The following is a 24,175-nucleotide window of genomic DNA, read 5'->3' on the forward strand; positions in this document are numbered from 1 at the left end:
TTATTCTAAATCACTGCAACTCTAGCCAGACTGGGTGACATCTCATATCTAGAAAACAATGTTCCAAGACTGAACTGTTTAATTCTGTGGCCTTGGCTTGCCTTGTTTTCTTACTTGAGGCTTAATATAAGAAGTGTGCCTTAAGAGAAATAATTCCTGACAAAACGAGTGATGGCAAGGATTCTGTGGGATACTGGTTGATAAGAAGGACATGGAAGGAGACATTTTTATCTCATGGCGGTTTGTCTATTGTGCCTTTTTGCTTTTTTTTTATCTAGTAGGTGTTTCTACCCAAGCTGTGTTTGCTGGGTCAGCAAACAGCCCTCGTCATGATTTCTCTGAAGATTGGATATAACTGCTTGTGTAATTTCTTTTTTTTTTTTTTTCTCAAGTATGTGATAGGATTCTTTTATTATCATTGTTGAAGGCTTTACAAAGTAAAACAGAGATGATGATGAAAACTAGAATCACTGAAAAAGCAGTGGCAGGCCATTCAAGATAATCTTCTTTCTCCTGCTGTTGAGTAGGTTTTTTGTTTTTCTTCCTTAAACAGTGTCTTTCCTTCCCTGCAATGTCTGGGCCAGTTGTAAGCTCGTGAGAGGAGGTGTGGTACTTTTGTGCAGTATCTGAGAGTAAACTAAAATCTGTGCTACCTGATCTGTACTGATAGGGTGCTTTTTCAGAGTAATAATCCTGACTTAGATAGATAAGGTCTAACTGCTCAGCTTGTCATGTTCCTCATTTTCTAGAATTAGTAGGGCATGCAAGCCTCAGCATGGGTCAAAAGGACTGAAGTTGCTATTCTGCAGTTTGAGAGGAAACACTGCTGCTGATTTTATCTAGTACAGTTTATGGTGTTTTTTTTTTCTTTTTTTTTTCAGGAGCTGGAAGAATAATTGTATTGTGTGATTTTAATCAGAGCAATGGAAATCCCTTGCCCTCACTCTGCTCTTGTATGGGACACTTATTTTTCTGAAGTGTAAATCTCAGTTTTCAAATGTTGGCTTTCTTGCTACCAGAAGACTTGTTATAGGGAGAAAAGGGGATGTTAGAGGGGCTGTCAGTTCTTTCTTCATAATTTTAAATACCAGCAAAACTAAGATTGCCTGCTTGTGTCTGTGCCTGAGAAAAAAGAGGCTTTAATTGAGCCTTGATTTGGACCATTTTAACTAAAATGAGAGTCGCCTTTCAGATTTGGTGGGGGTTATTTTCTGTTTTGCCCTTTTGTAAAAATTCCTTCATCAGAGTGGGTCTTGGTGAGAGGCATATCTCTCCCAGAAAGAGGGCTGGCCCTCTCTGTTTGGGGTGGTGGGTATGTGTATCACTGTCTTGCTGTGTGTTTTGCTCAAGGTGAGCAAAAGGGAGAAAGAGTTCTTGGACTGCTGGCTTGAGTCCAATAAATGGCATTGGATGAAAGAACAACATAGGAGATACTGAAGATGGAGTAAGTCTGTAAAAGAGGTGATTAAGCACATTAACAAATAATGAGACCCAGAGTGTGTGACACAGGCCCTTTACACTGACAGAGCCTCATGACTTATTCAGAGGCTGCATTCAAGAGAAACTTGTGGCATGTGTGTATGTTTGTGGTCACATACACATGTGCAATTGCAGACACCCTTGCTCAAAAAAGTAAGAATTGCTTCAACTCAGGAGGGTAAAAGGCTGTATTTGTATTCCTCAGTCTTTTGTGGTCTGACCATGGAATGTTTGCTGATACTGGTTCAGTGCTGAAGGTAGGGATGGGAAAGATACAGTCAGATGAAAATAGGAGAAAAAAGGGGCTATTATGTGTCTGTGTGCACAGGGAAAAAGGCACACACCTCTGACACTGTTGTATGGGCTGGTGAAAGTGAATAGAAGCGATATCAAAGGAAAAGGAAAAAGAAGAGGAGGAATCTGGAATGAGTTTAAGAACTGAGGACTCTAGGCATTACATGGGAACAAGCTCCCAGGACTCCAGCAAGAACTCCCCGTGTGGTATTGTGTAGCCAGGATTGCAAAGATCAGCTGCTGCTCCTGCACCACTCACAGTACTGTCACAGTGGTGACTTAAGTGGGTGAATCGTCCTCTTGTGCTTATGAGAAGCTCCTAAAGGCTCTGTCCCCCAAATCTGAGGTCAGCAAGCTGCATTTCAAACATGCCACTGTATGACATTGTTTCTTCCTCACAGGCTTGGGTTTGTTTTCCTGCCAACTCTCTGAAACCTCTGGGAAAGCAGGACTAGCAGAAAGCTTCACAGATCAATTAAGTTTTTAGTCTAGGTAGCAACCTCTTTTTTTTTTTTTTTCCCTTCAAATGGATGTTTTCCCCATTATCTCCCCATGCTCCAGCACTTCTGAAAGGGACTGATCAATGAAGTTGCAAAGAGGGGGTTTATTACTGTGTCTGTAAGGACAACTCCTGCTGGTGTTAGAGAGTATAAGAATAAAGCATTATAGAGCAGACACAAATTACTGGCTTGTGAGTAAAGAGGACAGTTTGCCACATACAAAAGTAATGATGTTTTTGGGGTGCAAGTGGTAGGAGAGTCTGGGATGACCCAGGAGGCCTTTCTAAATCTTGTCATGCCAGAAACTGTGTGTCTTGATCTGGTTTTCCTTCTGGATCAGTCTTTTTGCTATGGTGATAATGAATGCCTCCTCTCTCCTCGTCTGAAATGCTCTGAAGTATTTTTTCGAGAAAGGTGTTTGGATTTTGGTTGGGTTTTTTTTGTTTTGTTTTCTTCTGATTTTTGCTGCATAGGGCTGGCACCAAGTTGTGTACCAGCTTGCAGTCAGTCCCTTGCAGTGTTGTTCTGTGATTCAAGGCAATGACTTCTGAAAAACTCTTTCCCACTTTCTAGCATTGTGTGTACTCAGCCAGCGCCTGTTATTCAAAGGAAAATTCTGAAATGTCAGCAGCTTGTTATCATTACATCTCAGACTGACTATCCACACGCTATTTGTATTTCCTGCTTGAGTGGATTGTGTGTCTCGACTGAGAGGACAGCATCTTGAAGCTGTTTTTTTTTTTCCCATTTCCTCAGGAATAGCTAGAGTTTGTGCTATAGACCTTTATAAACTGGTTTCAAATAGGAATGGATCAAAAATTTGCATGCTTGCTCTTAACTTTCCTGTTACTGTAGAATATTGCCCTATGTTTTTAAACTGTGGCTTTCAGGACTACAGACTGACAAATTAAGCCTTTGTTCAGGTCATGGTTCCAGTATGTGGCAGTGGAAGAGTGAATCCTCCATAACTAAAAGATTGCATAGGCGTCTGGACTATGGCAATAACAGCAAAATTAACACTTAACAAGCACTTGTCTGCCTACTGGTACATGCCAAGCCTTTGTACAAACCAATGAGCACTGAAAAAAAAAACCTGAAAGTAATAATATATTCCACTCCTTTGTCTCCTCCTTCCTTCTAAATTTACCCCTTTTAAAAATAGCCACAGGGACAGTGTTTTATTTATTCCTCAGGTTAGAGCCATGAGTGTCAGATGTCTCTGCTCCATTCTTTCTGTGTACAGACAAGGGTAAAGACAATGCCTGATTTTTGTATGGGATCCAAGCATCTCTTTTACATTGGGTTTCCTGAGGTGAAGACTGGAAATCTTCAAGGAAGCTAGAACCTTTTGTTTAATGAGAATTGTTACTTAATCAGAATCCTCTTTTAAAAAGGTAAGGTTTTTTTTAATAGTCTTTATTTTGCCCCACCTTTTTCACATCTTTCATGTGCCTCTTTTAAAGTCTGTCTTATATTAAAATGTTTTAGAATACTATATGTTTATGTATTCCTGCCTCTGGAAGCTCAGCCATGAGGAGTTGCATGGCCTGTGTTAGTATGGAATGTCCTTTGCTCTGTGCCAGGTGAGTGTTATGAGAGCCTGTCCCAGCAGTGTCCATCCACCACGTGCCATTAGTATTTATACTCTTGGACTGAGCTACAGAGTCAGCCCTGCAGTGAATTTTTGGCTTTTTTCATCCTCTGAGGCCAAGTACAGCTTCCACCTTTAGGTGATGGGATTTTTTTTGGGAAATTTCTCTACAGAGCCAGGTAGCTGACACTGTTGGCTCAGTGACCATGACAATACCTTTTTACATTAAATGGTTTCCATGTGAATTCCCTGGGAATCTCTCATTTTCAGAGGATTTGCCTGTGACAAACAGTATAAGAGCACCAAGTATAAGGCCACCTGAAGTGTTTACACTAACATTGATTTCATTGTTGATTGAGTCCACCGGTTGATCACTGAGTTGGTGGGTTTTGGAGCACTGGCTGGGTGAGAGCAGGAGCGTGCTGGACTGGCAGTGCAGAGTGGATGCTAATTTTCTGTGGTGCCTCAACTCTGCCAGAGCCTTCCTACATGCTGGTGATTTAGATAGCAGATGCTAGAGAACTGTTTCCACAGCCTTTCCAAATCCTGGGTCTCAGCCCTGCACTGGACAGTGCTCCCTTACCCATGCTAATTCCCTAATTTAAACAAACAGCTTTATGTGGGTGATTCTGTGGTCTCAGTGACTTAAGTAATTTCTCCAGCCCTGATAAAATTGCTTTGAAATTAAGAAAGGCATGGGGTTTTTGCCCACAAATCACATCTGCTTTCTGAGTGCTCTCTTGGGCTGTAGTAGTTTCTTCTGCAAACAGATCTGTTGTCTTGTGCTGAAGTGACCCATTCAACCAGCTAGCCTTAATTTGCATTTTGATGTTTACTTCCACCCAAAACAACAGCAGCAGTGGTGTAGAACCACGGTGTCTGCCCAATGCTGGGACTGCTCAGATTCACTAAAGGTCTTGGAGTTCTGGAAAGTGGTGACCCATCCACAGATAATGAGGATGTCACCAGCGGTGGCAGTAGCATGATGCTGCTGGCAGAGGCACCCCAGTGTCCCTATGCAGGACTGGGAAGTGAGGCAGGAGAAGCTGCTGAACTGGCTCAGGCTGCAGTGTAAAATGAGCAGCCTTCGAGAATGTGTCCCAGGTTCTGGAGCAGCTTCACCATTCTGCTTCAGCCACCAAAGACCTGCCTGGGAACAGCACTGGGACATCTGCATCAGTGGGGTGAGAGATGGATAGCATGGACCACGCTCGCTGTGGGATTTCCCCTGCATGCCCACTGGGGCTTGAAGGGGCTGGAGCAGCCAGGGCTGTCCTCTGTTGGGAGCACAAGGAAGTGTGCAGCATTGTGGGAGAGGAAGCCAAACCTGTTTTGCAGCAGATAAATTTGCTTTACCTTCAGCCACCCTTGTGAGCTGACAGGAGTAGCATCATCCAGGTGGCAAACTTGTTACTCCCCTTCTGTATCTCCTTGCTTCCTTGTCCCAGCTCCTGAATGTTCTCTCACTGATTATGCCCTCCTTGTTCTCTCTCTTTTCACCACAATAAATAAACTAGCTACTCAGGTCAGAAGCACTTTGGGCCATCCTTGGAAGGATAGACCTTAAATCTGTGTATATTCCCATTGCACACCCAGCTGGGTGCATCTGGAAGCCTAAAACCAGATAATTGGAAATGTGAGGCAGAGGGACATGTTAGGGCAAGCAACTACAGCCACTGGCACTCAATTTAACATGGCTTGGATGCTGTTGGCTCTGCTCTGCGAGGTGCTCAAGTTTACAGTTTAAACTCTCTGCATCCAGTGTTTACACAGTGAGAATTCAGAGCTTCATTTGCAGTGAAAGATAAGCATTGTACAGTCTGGGCTCTCTGCTTCTGTTATGCTCCCTGCTCTGGGTCATCTTCAGCCCAGGAGATGCCAGCAGGCAGCTGATAGCTTCCTGATCCATGGACATTGCTAGTGTTCAACAGGCTGTCAAGGAAACAGAGATCAGCTGATGGAGCACTAGAGAAAATTGCCATGGTGCTGTTATACACGACGCAAAGATACTGGTCTACAGATAAAGACTGGAGGGATTTTTCCGCCCCCAGTTTTCAGCAGCTGTATATGTTTAGCTTGGGTTTTTTCCTCTATTGCAGGTTATTTTTAGATTCATTGGTAGACTTTCTAGAAATTAGAGGAGTCACCTTTGTCTTCTCATTGGAAGGGAATATTTTCAACAAAGCTGTCACAGATTTCAAGCTCCTCAACGTAAAGAAAAATTATGAGGGTTATCTGAAGCAGTGAGAATGGACAAAGAAAGTCACTGAAAAAGAAGATTGAGAAAGTTGAATTTCAGACAAAGATTATGTTTTCTGTAGGTTTCCTATTCTGGGGCATAGTAAATTGGAATATGTGTAAAAAATGCAGCGAGTAGCCTAAGAGGAGTGAACACCACTTCTAGAACTTTTAGAAACCATGACCTACAAGATAGGGAAGGAAGGATTTTTGTGTGGGTCATGTGACATTTTTTACAAAGGAAATTAATACAGACGATTGCTGGTAGTTGTCCACATCCACTGGTGAAAGGACAGGAGGTAGCCAGTCTGTGGTATAGGAACCCTAAGCTGATGGACCAAAAAAAAATCTCAGTTTTGACGTGCTTGGTTCTGGGTGGATGATTATTTGTCCTTTCAGCCCTACATCGTTCCTTATCCAAGCCATCTTCAGGAAGATGTGTCATCTACCCAAGAGCTCATCTACTGAGTGTTAGAGAGAAAGACACCATTTCTGTGGGACTTTCTTTAATTCTGTCACAGAATTATTTGTGAAATACAAATACAAAACCGCTAATTAAACATGGACCCTCAAATGAGTGTTGTGAAATTTGATGAAGATTCAATTACTTATTTTACCTGATACACTGTCTCAAGATGTGTTCCAAAAAGTCACTTACATAGGTGTTTCCTAAAATCTTTGTTTGTTGTATTTGTTTGAGATGTGTTTAATTTGGGGCTTATTTGATCTAGTTACTCAGTGAGGCAAACCTGAGGAAACAATGATGTCTATGTATTTGTGATGTTGTCCTTCCTTCCCCTTTAGAATTTACTGGCCAGTTCAAGCCAGAGATGCTGAAATACTGGTTCTGTTTCTAGTAAAGGAACCTCATGGAGGACAAGGACACTGTTGGTGCCTCTCTTGAAGGTGACATCTGAGTGCATACTAAGATGTTCTAAGCAGAATAATCCTTTGTCTAGATGGCAATTCATGGTTGTTTTACCCTTCTTTTTTAATCCCTGATGTCACTGTAATTCAATAAATGAGAGGTATTAGGTATCTAGACTTTTTAAGGTGATTTTGCAAGACATGAAAGAAATGCGCTGGGGTTTGCTCTCCTGGGTTTAGAACAAACAAAAGACTAGCCTTGAAATCCTACAGACATTTGAGTGATGCCTTGCAGATCTGGTCTGTAAAATTCACAGTAACTGATTCATAACTGTTTGGAACCTTGGTGCACCACTGTAAGTCTGTCCCTTGCTGTAAATGGAGCAGCTCTGTTTGACTCTACATGATACATCTCACCATATTCCTGTCCCATTTATGGCATTTCCTGTAGGGCTGAAGTGAGACCACACATATTATTTGTAGCTGAGAACTGCTGTTCCTTAGGCATTGCTGGAGTAGGTCACAGGGAGTTAGATTAAAAATGTCATAAATAGCAGAATAAGGGCAGATGTTTGATATGCAGTGAGATGTCTTTTTGATTTTTGTTATGCTGAGTCAGGCTGAAAGTGATCAAAGGAAAGCCATAGAAATTAGAGGTGATAGAGAACTAGACAAAAGCAAAATTTGAAAAAACTCTGAGCTGTAAATAATAAAGCTGACAATCTTTCTGGCCTTGCAGGAAAGCAGACAGCTTCATACTAATGACACAGTCATCTCTTATGAGATAGTATTCTTCTTCAGCTTATTCACACAGAAGTACTCATCAGCAGTTTCCCCACAAACTTATTTGGAACTTACCTCTGAAAATGTTGTTTTTTGAGCAAGATTTCTTTGTTATAGATGTCTCTTCCTTTTCACAGATTTCTAAGGCAGAATTCTCTTTCAAATAGGAAATAACTTGTTTCTCATCATACTGTTCTTCTAATAAGAGATTCTGCCCTATCTGAAGTCATTGTGCGCTTCATTATTGAGCTCCCCTTTGTTCTCTGTGTCTTTATTTTTAAATGAAAATTCTTTCTAATGTGTGACTGACTTCTCTCAGATGAGTCCTTTGAACTGTTTCCAGCTCTTGTCTTCGAAAGCTGCACAAATCTTTTCATAGTGACAAAATTTTAACAAACAAGAGGAAAACATTAAAATCATGAGTAGGTAAGCCCATGGAGATAAGAACTGGTCCAGCTGGAAAGAATCAAATTTGAAAAGAGTTTCAAGCATCTCAATGCCACTTTGGATTTGTGGTGCTGGTGTAATAGGTCTCGCATTCAAAACTTAGAAGGAAATGCTGTGAGTTCAATTCTGGTAATACCAGAGTTGATCACACACTTAAGGGTTTAAAATAAAATTTTAATATTTTAGTATTAGATGTTAATTTTGTTTAACATATTGCCCTACACTTATAGAAAAAATAAGGAGAGACTTTGGGGCTTTGTTGCTTGCCTAGACTCTGGGGTGAATTTATTTTGAAACCACGTTGTGGCTTTCAGCTCATGGGGTTTGCTTTGCTTTTCTTTGAGGTTTTCTTTGTTTTTGAGGCAAAGAAAATCTTAGTAAGAGAACTGTCTCCCTAGAGATCACTGCATCAACACTTATATAATCTCTAGGATTATGCTGCTTTGTAGAATGTCAGACTGCTTCAAGGTCGACAAATTTACTTTGTCTAAGACATTATCCTATGAAGACCTACCAAAATATTAGGTCAAGAGAAAGTGTCAGCCAGTTGAACATTTCCATTCCCTACTTTTTCACAAAGCCTCTTAATATCAGGCTTCCAGTTAAAGCTCTGTAGGATGGTACAGAGACAAGTGAGCAAATAGCACAATGGAGCCCTGAATATACAAGTTAAAGTAAACACACGAGTACACAATTATGGCCATGGGCAAGATATCAGTCTTGGCATTTCTCACCACATGTAGGTAGTAAGAAATGCAAATTCAGAAATCTTCTTTTACTAGTCATGTACAGTAATTATAGCCAGAAAAGTTTGGCAGAGAAAAAAGTGAGAGAAATATTTTCCTTCAAAGAAAATAAAATGTGACTCAGAAAACAATATTTTGGTCATATCTGGCATTAACATAAGCTGATAAGCAAAAATAATTCAGCAGTAGTCTCAGAAAAAGTACTCTCTGTATGAACAGTAAACAAAGCACCAAACACATAACTTGGCAGTGATTGGAATGTGTGAAGATGTGCTCAGCACTATGCAAGAGAGGATAGTACACTTGCCAAGCCAAATTTAAACTAAACAGTGGCCTAACTATCGCTCTGCTAGGGAAAGCCAAAGTGCAATGCCAAGGAAAATATAAAGGTTAAAATATCAGGGAATATAGTGATTACTGAGAAATGTGTTTTTATTGATGGATATATATATATTTACAGTTAAACTTGCTAAACAAGTGGCAAGTGATGCCATCGGTAGATCTATAGACAAAACAATTGCTCGTGGAAGAGCATGCATGTGATTTTAGCTTTTCTCTAGCAAAACTGCAGAAAAGTTTAATGTTTTGGAAACAAAACAAGTAACATCTTCTGGATAAGTTACTTGAAGAATTAGACTGCTTGTGTCGCTCAGCCCAGCAGAGCTTGATGGAATTCTGTTTGAAGGGAAAAACCTACAATAAGCTGTATTTCTAAAGTAATAGAAGACATTGGCAAATAGACAGAATCCTTGTACTGAAGTACATAAAGCTGAGGAGCCAACTGACCAGTGCCTCGATCCCTGCCAAGGTAATGGAGCACCTCACTCTCAAGACATCTCTATTCACATGGATGAGAAGAAGATCAGGAGTAGTCAGCATGGATTCACTACAGGTAAATGATGCTTCACAAACATGATTGTGTTCTACAATGAAGCAATCATCGGGGTGGATGAGGGGGCAGCAGTGGATATTGTCCGCCTTGACTTCAGCCAAGACTTTTTACACTGTCTCTAAGAGCACCCTCATACTCAAACACAGGAAATGTGGGCTGGATGAGGGCACAGTGAGGTGGATTGAACTCAATGAACAGTAGATCCCAGAGGGTCATAATCAGTGGCACGAGGTCTAATTGGAGATCACTAGTGGTGTCCCTCAATAGTGGACCTAGTATTGTTTAACTTCTCCATCAATGACTTGGGTGAAGGGGGAGAGGCCTCCTCAGCAAGTTCATTGATGACACGGCTGGGAGGATTGGCCAATACCCCAGAGAGCTTTGCAGACCTCGACGGGTTGGAGGGATGGGCAGAAAGTCCCCACAAAATAGCCCATGTTTGGAGCTCTTGTCATATTGTAATACACTGCCTGCCCAGCAGAGGAGTTTGAGAACCATAAAAATCTGTATCCTCAATCCAACAGAAGTAGGAGTAAATATTGATGGAGTTGCCCCTCAGCTAATTTCCAGGCAGAAGCCAGAGAGAAACTGTGAGTAGGCAAAGAAGTGGCACAAGCTTTACCAGTGCTCACACTCATTCTTCTGCCTGATTAAAAGAGAAGCTTCATCTTCTCATAGGTCCCAAATGGATTGAGTATCTAGTATAGCTTTGCTTGTGAAGATACTGAAACCTTCAATAAGTCTTATGTCAAAAAGTTTGGGAGCTGATTGCAACACATATCAGAGCTGTTCAGAATGACAAGAATGCCTTCAGGCAGACATGGATGCTGCTTACTATGCAAATATGACAGTGATAGAGATCAGGGACTTGATGTCCAGGGGGATATGCATGGATAGGAACAAGATGCAAAAAGAGAAAAAATACACAAGTTCCAAACATACAATAGAGCAAAGTGGGAAGGGTGAGCGTCTAGACTGTGAGAATATGAAATTAAGTAGAACATAGCCATTTTAACTAGGGCTATCTGGAGCTGACCTACTCTTTGCTGCCCAGCCTAAAAGGCCGCACACCCTAGATCAACTTACTCAATTTATCACTGCAGATCTTTTTTCTGCTAACTATTCAAGCATTCTTATTGAAGGCGGTTTCTTGGTGTGCTGGGAACTGGGTGAACTCCTGAACTCCCAAGTGATGACTGGCATCCATGAAGTGATAAGACATTTCATCAGGCACAGCCTGTTATCTCATTCCACCGCCTCACAACCAACAGCATTCTAATCATACATTAGCACTTAAAATTATGAATACACTGTGTTCTTCAGTGCAGTCCTAAATTTTCTGTAAGTACTATATCTGGTATGAGATACAGGCAAGACAGCAAGGTAGAGATTGAAAATTTCCTATACGTGTAAGCAAAAGGCTACATGAAGTCATCATCAAAATGCCTCACCTGAATTATTTGCTGAATATAAATAAGGCAGCTTGACTGAGAATTGAGATCTCCATGGGGCTGCGGACTTCCTGTGTTGGCAGTTCCTTGCTGTGTCTCAAGGCACAAGGCACTAAATTCTTCAGCATTCAGAGCACAGCAGCATCCAGCCCTCTTGTGCCCAGGACCCTTTTGTGCCCAGGACCAAACCTGATCAAAGGTGCTTTGATCCGATAAACCCTTGTCATGTAAGGGAGGAGAGGACTGGCACTGGCGCTGCAAATGTGGTCATTTACCTGCTACAAGGACAAAGCCTGAAGAGGAGATGTAATACAGACAGCATGCCCTCATCTAGGGGCTGGCCAGACAGGAAAAACCCACAAACCTACTGGGTGACCATAGTGACCAGCCCAGAGCGTTGTGTACCAGCAGAACAAATCAGAGAGCCATCTCCTCTCTTCTTCCTGAAGGGCGGAGCTCTTTTCACTGTCCTGATGCTTTTTTCCTTGTCTATTTTTTCCCCCAAAACCTTTTAATATACCCAACATGGAACTCAGAAAACAACAATTTTCAAAGCAGCAGAGGTGGTGAGTCACGTAACAAAACAAGGTAGCAATAGTCAAAATGAATGTTGGTGCAGATGTGTACATATCTATAGAAAGAGAGAGGTTTTGAAGGGCCTGTGGAAGGAGTCCACTGTGTGAAGTACAGTATTTGAACTTGGGCTTGAAAATTCAGACTGCCATTGTGGAAGTAGTGAAGAGGAGTTTCTAGGGTACTTTAATCAATACAAGTGTAATTGTGTATCTCCATGTAGGTTAACAAAATCCTGGTCTGATGAACTGCAGAGGATTTCCAGAAATGCTTAAAAGCTTGCTGTCATGGTTTCACTTGCCATGTGCAGCATTGGTTGCTGTCAAGAAAAGAGAGCAGCTAAACCTTTGCTATGCAGTGTTTCTTCTAGTAAGTCTGTAGCAGTAACCTTGAGCTCATGGCCAGCCTTCAGAAGGGCTACAGGAAATCTGATAGCAAATCATCATAGTAGTATCTTCAGGGGAAGATTTCATATTTCCTGTAGAAGTAGCAACACCACCCAAAATTTAGCCCATTATTGACTTCCTCTTTATATACTGAGGTATCAAATATAGGAGACATTAGTCGGTACACTTGATGCATCCTAATTTAGCAACGTGAATAATGGAGCAGAGTTAGTGTGACATACATCCTCTTTTCTTCAGGAAGTCTCTAATTGCCCTGCCTCTTAAAAGTGGAACACTCAGAGCTCCCAAGTGCTCCCTGATTTAAACAGGACCAACTGCTGTTATGAATGGAAGCCTTCAGTTAAAAAAGCACTTTTCTGTGTCTCTTGCTACCTGAGGGTGGAGACAGTTACCAACCTGAGTCTCCAAGCTATTTATGACATTGAAGATGAAATTTGTAGATTGGAACAAAAGGCAGAAGGAGAGAGATATGAGATGGCAAGTGTAGAAGCAGGAAAACTTTTAGCAATTAAAAAAAATGAAAATGAAGCCTGAACAGTGGGCAAATGAGAAACTAAAGCAGACAGAGTGCACACCAGACTACTTAGATAGGAAGCACAAGAATATATTGGCAGAGCTGAGTGAGGATAGTGGTCTAGAGTTGTCAAGGTTGAGGTGTACTTGCAAAGGTGGAATGAGAATTTTATGTGCTGATTGGTATTACACCTTCCCCACTAAGGCCATCCCTTCCTCTGTCTTCCAGGAGGATCTATGAACACACCTCTGTTTATATTAACTTTACAACCAGAAAAGGAAAAAAGTACCATTTTGCTCTGTTGAGAACTGCCCATGAATTTAAACAAGACCTCAAAACACTGACACATCAAACCAAGTATTTTAATGGGCTTCTGAGTCTGGATTAGTATCATGAATCTTGGTGTCATTGGTATGAATTCGTTTCATGGGTCTTTCAGCTTTGTCTCTAACAGGGGTTCCTTTTAAATGAGCACAAGCATTTATGTTAGTCATTCTCTTTCAGGGAACTTAGAAGCATTCCAGGAACTTGTTTTGGAGACCAGACTGTATGTTCATCTCCGTGTATGTGTGTGGGTGTTCCCTGGTCTCCTGTTGGATGAAGCAGCCAAACCTGTTGGTGGATCTCACATGCTAAAGCAGCTTGAGGGGGTGTCGGTATTGGAAAAAGACACCTTTATTCAACTTGTACCCATTTACTTTATCTCTTAGTGGGAAATGCCGCCAGGGCTCTAAATTGAAAGCCAGCTGTCTCAGGGTGCTCAGCTGATCATGTGTTCCTGGCTTTTGCTACAGGCAATGCTCAATGTGGTTCCAAGGAGATGCATTTGTCTTTGGTTTGTATCAACAGCAGTGTCCCCAGGTGGTGATGGCAGCAGGTTCTGCACTGCCAGGGCATGCTGTGTTTCTGACTTCTGACTGTCTATGGCCAAGGGACATTGACTGCAGTCTTGAAAACCTTTTTGGAGTCATGGCCCCCTTGCCCTGACAGTTGCAGTGGGTTATGTGAGTTCCACCAAAGCCCAACAGCTCCTGGAGGACACAAGAACCTCTCTGTTCCTGAGCGAGCCTCTCTCAGGCGGCCGACCGGCTGCTGCTCTACAGCACAAGGGCAGAACAAACAAGGAAGTGGGTGCTTCCAAAGGCCTCAGCATAAGAGTGTCACTAACACTTGGGAGAAGAAGGCTGGGAAAGTCTTGATGTTCCCAGTGACAACAGAAGAAGGCTGCTGGGGCCTGTCACCACCTGCAGTGACTGCACAACAATGGGACACCTGCACCCCATGTCTCTTCTGTGGATTGCATCTCCTCTCTCCATGGCTTGTGGAAGGAATGTGTGAAGGGATGCAACGCCGTGTTTTGTGTGAAATGAATGCACCTTGCCTGGTCACAGATCCTCAGGAGGGCTGGATGAAGGCAGCTGTGAGGGTGGCAAGGCAGCCTGCTGGGGTGGTGTAGCTCTTCTCTAGCACACAGCCCACAGTGTTTGCCTCACATTCAGCAATGCTGATAAGGAAGAAGCTGCTGCTACCTCAGCATATCATATTACTCTCCTGCTTCAACTCCCTGTCATTTCCTGACTCCTGTCAGCTCCACCTGCCTTCCACCCCAGCAGGTTATACATGCAGACCATGAGACCATGCAGACTCCACTCCTTCATGGGAGGGGTGAAAGAAAGTGTGCAAAAGGGGAACGACATATGTAGAAATTACTTCAGAGGGGAAGGTCCCACACAGTCAGCTCAGGAGACAGTGCCTTCTGAGACTGCTGGGAGAAAACTGTGACAGTGAAATCTTGAGAGAGGTGGCCTTTCACTTTTATCACCTAAGGGGGATGTGTGATTATAGACAAAAGCAGGCACTGATTTTGAGAGGATGCTGCAGGCTGGAGCCATCCAGCTTCACTATTCAGAAATGACACCATCAAGAGCAGACCAGCACACAGCAGCAGTGAAACTCAAGGAGATGCATACTGGACAACCTCACTCCAGGAGGCACTTGCAGAAATCGTTTTGGGGCTGACTTAGAAACTGGAAATAATAATTATAATAACAACAACAACAAAAATAATATCAACAATTTTGTCTTTCCTCATTAAAGACTGAAAGGGCTTTTTCAGCACTAAAATATGTGCAGACCTTCCATCTAAGACAATATTAAGCAAGACTGTTTACTTATTATATTACTGTGTTAACTCTGTAACTGATTATGTCACCAGAAGTCACATGGCAGTCTTAGATTTTCTTTTCTTCCTCCAGAAAACTAATGTGGAGTGTGCTTCTCTTCAGAACTGATTTTCTCTTCCAATTCTGACTATCCAAACAGTCATTCTGTATCCTTCAGTCTCCAGTCTCCTGGTCTTTGCAGGGGCAGATCCTTTAGGGAATTCTAATGCTCATGGTATTGCAAGAAAGAGTCCTCTGCCACTCAAAGAATCCTGGAAATCAAGGAAAACCCTTTGGCCTGGACAGCAAAAGCACCATTGATTCTTCTGGTGCTGAACAGAGATCTCCTCTTGAGGTTGGTGGCAACATCCACAATGGTGGTATTTCATTTGAGGAAGCACAGCCTCTAGGCGATGCAAGACAGCCCATCTTCTACAAGAAGATCTGATATTTTGAACTTCATTGGGTAAGCCTTGTATAAAACTGTGAATTCCTTACAAATTTCTTCTCCCCTTCAACTGAAGACTTTTCCCAAATACTGTTTTTCAACAATAAGTCCAAGAGTATGCAGTGCCATCACCCCTGAGGGCCAGCTGGTTTGGTGGTACATGCCAAGGGAACTGTTTTCAGCAGAGCCAGTTTATCTGAAGAAACAGCCCCCCAGCAGTATGGATCAGTTGTCTCACACAAGTGACCTGAGGCTCAAAGTAAGTTTATTTTGCATGCAGTTTGGGACAGACAGTAGTGTGAGTCTGAGTTTGATGAGATGACATCCAACACTCTCATGTGCTGCCTCTTGCTACTAGTGAGAGTGAAGCTCAAACAGGTTACATGCAAAATTCGCATGAACAGGCGGGATTAGAGAATTAATTTTATTTCCCTAATCAGCACTAGAAATACCCTCATGATCCTAGTGTATTTGTTGTAACATAGTAAGAACATGATTAGCATTTAATGCTATTTAACAAATATGCTGATTAACTTAGGCAACAGTAATCAGTACCTGCACATATTAACAAACTTGGCCAGTCAGTGGTTTGAAACAACCATGAGGATATGATATATTAACTCTGCTTTGCATTTTAAAGTTGAATTTGGGCATCCCTTCCTAATACCCTGAAGAAGTCTTCTTCCAAAATTGAAGCTACATTTGGCTATGACAGGAGTCTCTATTTCTATATTTTGTATTTGATGCTGAATGTGTGGACAAAAAACTAATCTGTTATTTGGGGTGCCGTGAGAGTAGGAAGAATAGAATTAATTTGTGATCTGAAACTTTATAATGTCTTTTTTGATCAGGTTTTTAAATCAGCAAGGCTTTGGAAGAAAAAGATTGTCTGTTTGTAAATCCAAATTATTCTGATAAATCCAAATCAGAATAGATACTTTTGGTGACAGTTCCTCCGGACTTGGGGACCCCAGGAATCCTGTAAAGCATCTGCAGAGGTTCCTCACAACTCCCTCTTGGTCCCCAGTTAAGAACTGGGCCAGCCAGATACCTGTCAGGGGTGGAGTTCACTCTAACAGGGTGTAGTTAAGCCCGAACCCACATGGTGCTTCAAAGCCTGCTTTCTTTGTTGCACTTCTTACAGGCCCTGTGTCCATAGAGCCTTTGATCACAGCACGTTTGTTCTCCAGCATCCTCTTTCTGCAAACTCTCATCCTTAAGGTCAAACATTTGCCAGCAACAGCTCACACACACAGCAGCCCTGAGCACAAACTCAGGCTGGGTGGGGAATGGCTCAGGAGGATCCCTGGGAAGGACCTGGGGCCATTGGTGGACGTGAAGCTCAACATGACCCTCGGGGGTCATGAGCACTCGGGCAATGAGCACTCACAGCCCCGAATGCCAACTGCATCCTAGGCTGCATCCAAAGTAGTGTGGCCAGCAGGGCGAGGCAGATGGTTCTCCCTCTCTGCTCCAATTTGGTGGGACCCCACATTAGGTATTGCATCCAGCACAAGAATGTGAGCCTGCTGGAGTGAGGCCAGGGGAGGGCCATGAAGATGATCTGAGGGCAGGAGCACCCCTCCCTCCTATGAAGACAGAGTGCTGGGGCTGTTCATCATAGGAAAAAAAGGCTCCTGGGAGATCTTATAGCAGCCTTCCAGTACCTAAATGGGGCTACAAGAGAACTGGAAAAGGATTTTTTACAAGGGCTTGTAGAGACAGGACAAGGGGAATGGCTTTTAAATGAAAAAGAGTAGGTTTGGATTAGATATTAGGAAGAAATCCTTTACTGTGAGGGCGCTGAGGCACTGGGACAGGTTTGCTCAGAGATGTTGTGGATGCCCCATTCATGGAAGCATTCAAGGGGAGACTGGATGGCACTAGAAGCAACTTGAGTAGAAGGTGTCCCTCCCTCTTGCAGGGGTTTCAAGCGATTTTTAAAGTCCCTCCCAAACCAAACCATTCTATGATTCTATGATTCTGTGATTCTGTGATTCTATGTGATTTGGCATTATGACTTGAATAAATGAATAGTTACTTTCCAAGGGCAGAAGCTTTGCAGTTTCTCCTGAGCCCCTCTGAGGTAGTACAGGGCAGGGAACAGCTGGGTGCGGGTTGTGCTCAAGGTATCCTCCTTCCTCTCCTACTGCCAGCACATGGTCCATCACTGGGGTGGTGGTGGGCAGGAAATTTCAGGCTGGTAATTGTAACGAGATTTACTCAATCCTGCTGTCTCCTTTGCCCTGTATCACAGGGCATCTCCCAGGAGGTACTGTATCTTGAAACTTGCTTGGCAAAGAGTGACAGCAGCTGTACTGGGGCAGGTCTCAGCAGAAGGGAGCCGCATAAACGACTTGCTGATGACCTTTGATTCTATTACCAATGTGTAGCAAGCAAATATTTAAACCCATGCCATTCAGAAGGGAAGCACAGCTTCAGCATGGGGAACTCAGGCAAGAGGTGCTGCTATGATAGTCCTGGGCTGTGCCCAGGAAGGGGCAAGCAGCCCCCTTCCCCTCCTCTTCCACTCCAGCAGAGCAGCCCACCCTGCCCACCAAGCTCACACCAAGGAAGGGGCAGATGCTCAGACCCCAACAAGTCAAGTAGCTGCTGTACCAAGGAAAGCAGGAGTTTTAAAGCTGTTTCAAGCCCAAAGACAAAATAACTGTGGCCATTCCTACTGCCTACATTGCCTGTGACCTCATACAGGCAGAGGCTGTGTGACAGGGAGGCCACCTCTGTATTTGGCTGCCTGCTGTGACCAGAGCCCCAGCGGGCTGGACCCAACTGCTGGTCTCCTACCGTGGCTGGTAGCTGCGTACTGAGGAGTCTTCAAGAAATCTATTGGTGTTAGTCAGGTGCAGCAACAGGCCAAGAGGGTATTTATCCCTCAGAATGGGGCTAAATTAGCTCTTTTGGTCAGTTTATAATTAGGTACTTGTGTTTAACAGTATTTTTTCTGTTGGATTTTTTATAGTTTTGTCTTTTCTTTTTTAAACATGCAAATAATCAGTCTTAAAATAAAATAATTTATAAAAAATACCCTGGGAAGTGATCTATAAAAGGAGAAAATCCTTGCCAAGGGAATGCCACAGCAGCGAGCCCAAGCCACAGAACGCCCGGTTGAAGGCTTCACTTTGCCACAGCTTCTCTGAGGTTAACCAGGGTCTGTAAGCAAACAGCTTAAAGGAGCCCGGCTTAGTGCCTGGGTCTTGGGCTGTCCCAGAGCCTACCAGCCTAATGCCCTTGCAGCAGCCCCTCCCTCCCAAAGGCGATGCTGGGCAAACAGAGCCAGCCCTCGCCCTCTCCTCCCGCAGCGAGGAGCCTCTGCGGGGACGGACCGGACCGCGCTGGGGCTCGGGGGCATCGCAGGAGAGGGTGTTCCGCTTCAAACGGGCGCAGAGCCATGTGGATATAAAGCCTGGGGCAGCAGCCCGGCAGGGTTGTTTAGCACAACCACACCTCCACTCACTTGGCAGCACGGCCAGGCACTGCCGGAGTGCCGGCAGCTGAACCCCGAAGTACCCGAGTGCGGGAGCGATCTGCCGATGGGCCCCCGCCTGCTGCTGGTTCTGGTGCTGCTTCAGGCAGGTGAGTACTGCCCCTCGGTCCCTCTGCCCTGCCATGCCTCTCCCTGCCCCTGTGCCATCAGCTTTGCGTGCTTCGTGTCAGGACCTCCGTGTGATGTGGCCAAGTGAGGGAAAAAAGTGTCACTAGAAAATCCTCAGCTTCACAGTGAGGGACTGTGTAAGTGAGCTGCCTGCCTGCCTCACTTCTCAGCCCCAGCTATGGTTTGCATAACCTGTGTAAACACAGGTCTTTTTCTTTTTTAACAGTTTTCTGCTACAGCATTGTTAGTGTCCGTGTTTCATTGAAATACCTTCTTTTTATACCAGTGTCTATGGAATGAGCAGTTTTTAACACATCTGAATTTAAAATAATTTTTAAAAATTCTGTTTATAAAAGCCATAATGGCCGCTAACATAAAGCCCCTACAGACAAAGGCAACAAAACACCAAACTGGCACATCTGAGGTTATACCTGCAGTAGAGTTTTAAAAGAAAAAAACAACCTCCTGCCTTCATTTACAGCAAAGGCTGCCAGTTAAAGCAGGAAATAGTGCTAAGTTGTCAGATTCACCTCTGCTCACCTCTCTGTAGGTATGTTCTCCTCTAAGGTGTTCCATTAGTAGTTTAACTAATGATTGGACATGCTGCTAATGGGACACTTGGCTAGGAGCAGGCTGCTGTGGAGACTCAGACTTTTTCAAGGCTTTCCTGGCTGTGTTGGCTTGGCTGCCTAGCATAGAGAAAGCCATTTCAGTTCTTGGTCAAGTTATTAGCTGTGCACCTGAATATTAAAAATGTACTTGCTGGGGCTGACCTCTCAGCTGCAGCAGCACACTGCTGGCTCAAAACCCAGACAGCTTTCAAAGAACAGGAACATCGGAGGCTGCCTGGATGCCTCTTGCAGAACATGCAGCCCTAAGCACACCAATTGAGTCTTTTGGACTCAATTTCCTTTGGGGCATTCTCTCCACTTTCATAGCAACACTGCACTGTAATTACAGTTCCTTGATCTCCAGAGATATCCCCAAAAGAAGAATGGCCTTTTTTCTTCTGGGTGAGGTACAGTTACCTTAGAGCAGCCTCAACCATTTTCAGCCAGTGGCCAACAGGCCAAGCCCAGCAGTCCTGGCTTAAGAGGCCAGTGAAAGACAGCTAAAAAAGAATTCAAGCCGTTTGTCAGAAGGCTGGGATGCCTACAAAGAAGTTTTTGTCTCCACTGGAATATTTTCAGGGTCAGCGAACTGCAACAGGTTGAAAAATTATGATTTATACCCCCAAATCCAAAGCAGCTCACTACTTGTGATTTCCCCTGAGAGCTAAGCCCCCTTCTAACTCTGGAGCCTTGCTGTTTAGACAAGGAAAATAAGTGATCTCTAGTTCTCAATAAAACCCATCCAATGTGTTTTTAGCATGAAACCTGAACACTCAAGTAGTGTTTAGCTGAGCAGCGCTTACTTTTTCAGGAATGTGCATTTAATCCCTGAGGAATGCCCCAGGAAGCAGACTGAGTCTATGCTGGACAGCCTGAGGTGTGGATTCCTGGGGTGAAAATGGTCACACCCGCTCCTACTGGGGGGTCGGGCTGGGAGAGGGAGCAAAGCCCTGCCTTGTCCTTCATGGGAAGAGACCCTCCTTTTCTTCACTGGCATTTGGATTGGGCTCAGAGGGCAAGCTAGCCCAGGAGATGCGGGAAGAGGCCCAAGCAGGGGGATTAGAGTCTAGGTTTTAAAAGGAAAGCAACTGTTTTAATAATAGTATTGAGTCCTTGGGTGGTTTAGAGGATTAATTAGCCCGTGTTTGCACAACACTTTGAAGAGGTCAAGCGTGCTGCAATAGCCAGGGGCAGGTGGCAAAGCAACTTCAGTGGCCATCTGAAGTTCCCAGCTCCCAGGAGTCACCTCCCTCTCCGTCCAAGCATGCTGGATAGCCCTTGTTTGATTTTGGAGCAGCTGTGCATGGATGGGATGAGCAGATGGGTAAGGCTTTCGGGCTGGATTTTGATCCTACCGATAGAGCAGTGCAAAGTGCATTTGGTCCTTCACAGTAAATCCAGGCATGAAATGCTCCTGTTTGTCACTACAGCGCGATAAGCAGCAACATTTGCGACTGAGCATCACAGTGGTTTGAGTATTAGGGGCAGGGTACTCTTGGTTTCCATAACAGTTACTGCAAGACTGACCTGTGGCTTCTAAAAAAGTTCCAAATTAACATGTGAAATCACGAGACTGTTTGAAAGACTTGTAACTCAAATCCTCCAGACTGGTTTGGGTGGCCATCCACACACTCCAGCTGACACAGAGCTCCTTCCTTCTTCTTTCCCCAAATAAGTGCGGCCCACCTGTTACAACTTAGGTGGAACATAATAACGGAAGGGGATACAAGTGTTGTCAGCACTTCCAGAGTCTCAAGAGAAAGCGGTTATATACACACATCTTGGCTAATGGAGGCACTTTGTCCCCGACAAAGTATGTACTCTGCAGGCTCGGGGGTGTGTAGCTGTCCCTCTGTGCAGATTAATAGGACTATCCATATATTTTGCCACCTGGAAAATGGGTTAAAAGTTCCTGAATAATAGGGAAACTTGGATAATGTAAGAGATCTTGAGCAACACAGAAACTTCATTTCTTTCCACAGAGTCCTGGTTAGGTCTGGTTGCCTGGATGTACTCTGCTGCTTCATGTCCCAGTCAGGACCATAGCATAGCTGGAAAACTGTCCCAGGTTTGGGAGCTCTGGGACACAGTGAAGCCCAGGTGACCCTCCATGGTGCTGGCACAGACCCTGCAAAGCTTAACAGCTTGGGCTCTGTGATGAGCAAGACCACACACACTGCTCCTGCGTGCAATGACACAGCCTCAATGACACTCTAGTACGCCAGAACTAGTAAGTCCCACTTGAATTGAGCTCCTATGGAAGAAATAGCATGCTTGGGCATTTCTGCATTCACCTTTTGATTATCCCAGACAGTGGCAGAGCTCCCTGCAGAGTACCTTTTGGCCAGCTGAATGTCATGACTAGTTAGATTGTCAGGGCTGCACCCACCCAACCAGTCAAAATCAAAACCATCTCCCTTTAAGGACTGTAGGAAAATCAGTAGCAGGCATGTTTCATCCTTGTGTGTAACTGTGTCCTGTCTTTGCAGTTTGGAAAGGTGCTCTGGGAAAGTCCCATTCACTGCACACTCGAGGAATCATTGAACTGGCTGGAGCCATAACGTGTGGCACGGGACGGAGTCCCTTGGCATATATTGGCTATGGGTGCTACTGCGGACTGGGAGGACGAGGTTGGCCTAAAGATAAAACAGACTGGTAAGAGAAACCTCAGCTATGTGTCCAGAAGCAGTGCAGATCTCCCTGCTTTTCTCTGTTTGTGCTACTGTGACTCTACTGACCCATTTGCTGCCTTGTGGGCAGGGAACTTAGTATATATGAACATACTGGGGATTTGGGAGTGATGACCCATGTATCACTTGGGATTTGAATGAGGGCTTAACCTCCTTCTGGATGACACCAAAGCTCTTAGGACCTTCTAATATGTGGGCTAGAGGGCAAAGGAGAAACCAGGATGTAATTTTTTTAAATAGCCGTTCGTTTTTTTCATAGAGAGCACACCCTGCCTGACGAAAGGAGTGTTATTTCACCTAGGTCCTTAAAATGGAAGTGATGGAAATATCACTGTTTATCCTCTTGAAGAAATCTGTGTAGTTGCAAGGAGTAATCCAACCTGTTGCCTTCCTTGGCTGTTAGTTCCCACTGAATCAAGGCAGAACAATACGGGAGAGCATGGTGTTATTTCCTCTTTTCTTTGCAAGTGGGAAAGATATTTGGCTTGTTATTCCTGACAAGTGTTGGAGGTATTGCACGCAATCAGCTTCTTTCCTGTACTGTGCAATGAGCATAAAGAGAGTAAATGAGAGTAAAGCTGAGGATAGTGGACACTTGTTGCTCTGAGCCTGGTATTTGCAGTCTTGGCAGGTTTGAAATATCAAAGTCAAAGCACACAAGTCTATCTACAGTCAGCAGACCAGGTGCTACCAGCAAGCTCTGCTTTTAGCAGGGTGAAGGTAGTCTGCAGCTCGCTGGGAAGGAAACTGAGCTTTCCAGAATACCTTCTGCTGGAGACATTGCAGGTTGCTACAAAACCAGATTTTGCTAAATTAGAATGACAGAAAAAATGGGCAGGGGAGGAGTGAAGGAAGAAAAAAAGTCAAAGTTAAAGATCTCTGTGGGCATGAACGAGAAGTTGTCTGTCCCTTAAGACTAATGGAGCTGTCTTCATTAATGCAGCGAGATGTTTCACTCCTAAAGCCCTCTCATCATGTCCCTTTATTTTTCTGTGAAATATTTCATTTATGAAACAGTCAATATGGGCCTCACAAATTATGAGTAACTGCAGTATTATCTCTTGACCTGCTTATCACAGTGCTTATCTACAGCAGTGTATGTAGGGTGTTGAATTATTTTTGTTATCCTTTAACAAATTTCATAATAAAGCCTTGAAAGTAAAACATGACTTCACTAATTTGGAGCACTGCTTTTATTGAAGTGTTGAGCAGTGACTTAAAAGTTGTTTTCTATAGAGGCTGAGTGACATCCAAATTTATGTGACTCTGGGAGATTCAAGTAAGTCATCACCCCTGAAAAAGAGAGAGTAAAATACAGCCACGTGTTCACCAGCCAGTGTTTCTGCTGCTGTTTAAATTGCACGGAGTATTTTAGGATTTTATCCTAAAGGCAGAAAATGAGACTTTGCAAATGAAAATGCCTCAAAATATGAGATTGTTTGTAAAAGGGAAGCTTGATCCTCTAAGTGCCTTCATTATTATTCCTTAGCTGCAATGCTTGGCTGCTGTAGAAAAAGTTATGAGTTTTATTTAGGTTCTTAGCTAGGGAGAATCAGCAATGCCACACTAGATTTAGGCCTAAAAAATCCCATTTTCTGTTTACTAGAGAAATATTGATATATGTTACTAAGAACTACCGCAATGATTAGTGTGGTTGAGTACCCCGCATCTGTCAAAATGACCACATTATTTTCCCTATTTGCCATTCTAAAAAAAAAGAGTGGCAAAACTACTGGCTGTGAGTGACAAATACTGTTTGAAAATTATCCACCTCCTTGACCTTCTAGGTTTTTTACAGAGACCCTTGCAAAAGGAGTAATTTTCTTATGTGTAATTCAGTCAATCTGTCTAGACAGGGCTAGAGTGCTT

At 43.6% G+C, this 24,175-nt stretch overlaps 1 protein-coding gene across 4 annotated transcripts in view; it reads left to right on the top strand.

The window, feature by feature from the left end:
* The first annotated feature begins 77 nt into the window (after window positions 1–77).
* Window positions 78–24,175, top strand: part of LOC119702412 — a 29,989-nt gene continuing 5,891 nt past the window's right edge. Inside the window, exons 1-6 of one of the 4 annotated variants that reach the window (XM_038140456.1) lie at window positions 78–3,667; window positions 9,754–9,837; window positions 13,287–15,410; window positions 15,501–15,651; window positions 18,713–18,986; window positions 22,106–22,271. In XM_038140456.1, coding sequence (XP_037996384.1) covers window positions 15,358–15,410; window positions 15,501–15,651; window positions 18,713–18,986; window positions 22,106–22,271 — 644 coding nt within the window. In that variant the 5' untranslated portion in view covers window positions 78–3,667; window positions 9,754–9,837; window positions 13,287–15,357. The remainder of the gene's footprint in view (window positions 3,668–9,753; window positions 9,838–13,286; window positions 15,411–15,500; window positions 15,652–18,712; window positions 18,987–22,105; window positions 22,272–24,175) is intronic. The other 3 variants (XM_038140467.1, XM_038140477.1, XM_038140486.1) reach the window with 3 other exon arrangements.

This window comes from Motacilla alba, chromosome 1, assembly GCF_015832195.1.
Source record: "Motacilla alba alba isolate MOTALB_02 chromosome 1, Motacilla_alba_V1.0_pri, whole genome shotgun sequence".
Taxonomy (NCBI): Eukaryota; Metazoa; Chordata; class Aves; order Passeriformes; family Motacillidae; genus Motacilla; species Motacilla alba.